The 4,992-nt window shown below is 26.0% G+C and overlaps 1 protein-coding gene across 1 annotated transcript; it reads left to right on the forward strand.

Moving 5' to 3' along the window:
• Positions 1–650: 650 nt before the first annotated feature.
• On the forward strand, positions 651–3,456 carry LOC114129199 (protein N-terminal glutamine amidohydrolase). Its single transcript, XM_027993855.2, has 5 exons — positions 651–951; positions 1,703–1,856; positions 1,954–2,096; positions 2,156–2,280; positions 3,100–3,456. The coding sequence occupies exons 1-5, from the start codon at positions 875–877 to the stop codon at positions 3,195–3,197; spliced, it is 597 nt and encodes a 198-aa protein (XP_027849656.1). The 5' UTR covers positions 651–874; the 3' UTR covers positions 3,198–3,456.
• The last annotated feature ends 1,536 nt before the right edge of the window (positions 3,457–4,992 follow it).

The raw sequence follows: 4,992 nt of genomic DNA on the forward strand, positions 1-4,992 counted from the left end.
ATCTAGTTATTTTCTCTCTACGGGTCGCCTAGTGCCACCCGCTGATTCTATAGGTCAATTCACTTGTATGAAAGCAAAATTAGTTCTGTGGTTCTGTCTAATGTAAATTCGATAATATACTTATATGTTGTATTGTTGCGGGTGGCCCAGCGCAAGAAAGTCTAATTTAGATTGTTGACAATTTATCATCTAACATTTTAAAAATCAATAGAATTGAAATTTTTTTACCTTCATTTAATCTATTGTACGTCATACGTTTTTACTTTTTACATATTGATCGCGGTTAATGGTTATTAGGAAATGTACGAATTTTAAGCAATGTTCATAGGTAAATGGTAATGTTATCATACGCATATTATCAGAATATGCTTGCTAAACGACATGGTTAATTCAAAGGTATTATCACCATGTTCTACGTACAGAACTATAATATAGAACCGCATGATTGGTATTCATCATTTTTTTATTATTCACTAAGATCTAATAAAAAAAAATGTTATTGTTAACAACTAGATACATTTAATTATCATCTGACAACAAGATGTAGTAATTGAATTTGAATATTTTCAACTATTTGGTAACGTACTAACGTATTAACCATATGGCTTATAAGTTATAAGATTACAACCGCGGTTCATCTGTCCGAAACCATATACCATTTATGGAGGTATTTTACTGAGATTACCGAGTTCCATGACGATGACGATGCATAATTACACAAAGCCGTGCATCAGCATCTGGTTGTTATTGAGTATTGATATAATGACGATTGTGTCCTAAGGAAACTAGGAAATATTATATTTAAGTTTTCGCTGCCTTCGGTCTTACCTACTTGACGACCGTTTAGCGACAACAGAATCTGAACGGCTGAGAGATGAGTTCGGAATCGGAACCGTCGTCGAATTTGATAATTCCTCAGAGATCTGATTGCATGTACACAGCATGCTTCTGGTATGTATCTCCATTCTCCGTATAATACACGTGTATACTATGTTCGTAGTGGCCGACAATAGACCACTATTCTGTTTGCTCACGTAGCTTGAACTGACTCTTTACATGTCTTACAGTTCAAATTAATCGTGTTAACAAATTTTTTAGTTAGCTTTTCAATATTTTATTATTAAGACGACTTCGTCTACCATTTGAAGTCTCCGTCTTAAAAATGCGTAACACGGAAAATTTACTTTCACTAAGTAGGTCATTTACGACTCGTTAGTTTTATTATTGGAGGCAATTCTATTATCAAACAAAAAGGTAACAGCATGGTCAGTGGTTTGTTGGAGGTGTTTTTTTCGATATTTTAATTTTAAGCAAATTATGAGCATTAAACAATTTTAATATGTTATACATTTATAACCTGCTATAAAATTAAGATATTAAAAAAAAAAAATCACTTAATAGGTATATCACAAATAATATTGTTACCTTTAGCCCTTTAGGTTTGGTAATAATATAAATCAATCTCTAATGTTTAAACAAACAAAGCTAAAAGGGAACTCCTTAGTGCAAGTTTGCTGTGTTATGCTCTTGAAAGATGGAGGCAGCAAATATGAGTGAGAGATTTCTTCTTAAACATTTCTCTGATGTTTTTGTGACCACTGCAAAAATAATTTGAAGCGAGAGTCAATCAGTACTTTTGTTCTACATAGTAAATCAGTCTTCTTTTTTATTAACCTAGACATTTTATTATTATGTTTTGCAGCGAAGAAAATATTTGGCAACTAGCAAAACTGATACTGGAAACAAACAAATCCAATCCAAACGTGAAATGTTACGTTATTTTTGTCTCCAACTATACTAAATGCGTACACTTGTGGAATCAAAACAGTAGCCATAATGAAGGACTTATGTTTTGGGTATAAAAATGATAAAATAATTATAATTTATTATAATTTACTACTACAAAATATAAATAATATTTACATATATTTTTTTTTAATAATGAATGAATAGGATTACCATGTGTTTTTGATCGTTCAGCATCTTGATGACACTTTGGTTTTTGACATGGACACTAGATTGCAATTCCCTGTTCCTTTTCAACAATACGCTAAGGAATCTATTAGAGAGGAATTTAAGGAATCTCATTCCAAGCGGTATATTTAATTTAATAAAAATGTTGTAATATAAATAAAAATTATTATTTTTTTTTTAGCTATTTTAAAGTCGTTGATGGTGATGTATATGTGTCAAAATTTTCATCGGACAGAAACCACATGGTAGACATTGATGGTGGTTGGATGTCACCACCACCTCCATATCCTCCAATTTTAAATGAAGGTATAAAATATAATCTTTTTTACCACTACCTATTCATTGTTATTGTTGGGATTGAAAATTATAATCAACAATTTATGTATATGTGATGAATGATGATCCATTTAATATCAGACTTATACAATGAGTGTCTCTTCCTATGTATTATTAGCAGCTGAAATGTTATTTTTCATTTTAGTAGCTTATAGAATTAGAGAATATGGAATAAATCTCCTCTGTTATGCAAATGCTTATTTTGCATTGACTATTTTTTAATGGATTTTTAAATTTTATAACTTAGACCAAGCTTATAATGAGTGTATACAATTATAAATTAATCTTCAACATGTCTACTAATGTTCATGTTTGTATTGGTATACTTGTTTCAAAGCAAAAAAAAAAAAAAAATTAAATATTTAAAAACAAAAATATTGATGTATGAATAAACAAGTTTATAATAATACATGAAAATAAATAATTTATTTTAATGCTAACCAACTTACAGTGAATCAAATTATAGGGGTGAAGTTAAACATTAATTGATCATTAAAAATTAATAATTTTTGTACATTTAATATTTAAATTAGAAATGAGGTAAAAACCATAAACATTGATAATAGTATTAAAACTTATATTTAAAGTTTAATACATTACATAAGCATTTTTATTATGAAAACAAATAATTGTAGCTTAACTATTTTTTCTTGTCTAATGTCGGTTAAAATAAGTGCTTTTAAAACCTATTGGCTATTATTATTATACAAATTATCAAAACATTGTGTACTTATATAAATTAGAATTGAATTATAAGATATTTATATTTTTGTTTTTTGCTCATTTCAGAAAAAGTTCACAATTTGGATAATTTTATATCAATGGATCCTTCAAACGAATTTGGACCTGTACTGAATCTTGAGGAATTTAAAGCTAGATTTTCTTAATTATGCTTATTACATAATGTGCCGTTTAACTTTTAATTGACAAATCTCATTTTATTCATATTAAGTATTATACTATTTTACCATAATTGGATATTACTTTCAAGTTTAATTGAAAGTTTGCTTTATTCTATTCTATTTATATTTTAAGTTATTAACAAAAACAAAATAGCTTATTTTTAGGCTAATTTTAAAATTTGAATCAAGGTTTTTATTTGTTTAAATTGAAGTTTGAGTTAACAATATACATGATACTAAATTATATTGTGTTCTTTTTTTTATTGTAATAATAATATCAGTAAGCTTATAAAAATAGAAATACAAACAGTACCTAAAATTGTATTAGTTATTAAATTATTTAATACTAAAAAATCAAGTTTTAATCAATCTGCAAGATCACAAGAACTATTTGTCTCTGGAAGTTAAGATGCTCTTAATAACCGAAACTCAATCTGTGGCGGAATTCAAAGCTGGGCATTAACAAATTAAAAGTCAAAATTAAGTTGATTAACTCGTTATTTTTTTTTTCAAATTAACTTTTAACTTAATAAGTTGCTTTTTTTAAATTAACGTGTTCACTTCAAGTGAATTTTATTCAAAAATATCTAAATTAAGTAAATTTATGTCTAAACTTTAGAGAGGCACTCTAAAGAATAACGTAAAATATTGAATGAAGTTTTTAGAAAGTAGGTTTTTTGATAGCTAGTTAATACTTTAATGTATCATTTTAAATTTCCACAGTAATTTTCTTGAGCGTAAAGAAAAACTATCTAATAAGCATTATTATGTGTGGATTTTTTATTTTGCAAATTACAAAGTTTTCACTTAAAATTAAGTTGTTACTATTTTTTTAAAGATAACAAAAACAATATGAGTAACTTTTAACTTAACTTCACTTTATTATTTTAAAATAACTTAACGAGTTAAAAAAATTATGATTTTGATTTATTAAAAACCTAATAAATGTTGGTTTTATTAATTTTTAAATTTTATATCAAAATTTAGTATCTACCAAAAATAATATGATAAATGTAATAGTTTTTCATATTTAAGGTGTAGATAGTTGTAAGAAGTTATTAATGATTTTATTCCTAGACTTAATGTGTATTACGTTATAATACTTTTATTAAAAATGGTAAAGTTTTTAGCCTATTAGATTAATATAACTTAATTAATTAATTACTTGGCAAACATAAATAATAACAATAATGCTATGATTTAACTGATAAAATGGACATACCAAAAGTAATGCAATTTTATATTTTTCCTAAGATGTCATGTGTGTTTATGACTAATATTTTATCATAAATTATTCCTTCCTGACTCATTTTTTTTTCCGAAGAAGGATTTTTTAAACATCATTTAGGACTTAGGTGTTTTAAAATATATAAATTATCAATTTAAAAAAAAGAAATTAAATTATTTTTTTGTATTTTGTTTGTATCTACTGGAACCTGGAAGAAGTAATGCTCATAAATACATAGAATTAGACAATATGAATTTTTAATGAGATAATGAGTTGATAATTAACCGCTTGACGCCATGGAGTCGACATTTGAACAACAGGAGTGCATTTTAACTTTTTACAAATTTATTTTGAATATTTGTTTGGTTTTAAGCAAATTATTTTAATAATTGGCTAATTTATATTTTTGAAATTTTTTTTTTAAACATATACAATTATAAAAAATTATTTCCAGCTAGAATAAGAAAATTACTAATAATTATTTTCATAAAGTAATATAGTTTGACAACTAAATTGTTCCACAATATTGTCACCCCTACTAAATTTATCAAG

Source organism: Aphis gossypii, chromosome 2 (genome assembly GCF_020184175.1).
Source record: "Aphis gossypii isolate Hap1 chromosome 2, ASM2018417v2, whole genome shotgun sequence".
In the NCBI taxonomy this organism is placed as follows: Eukaryota; Metazoa; Arthropoda; class Insecta; order Hemiptera; family Aphididae; genus Aphis; species Aphis gossypii.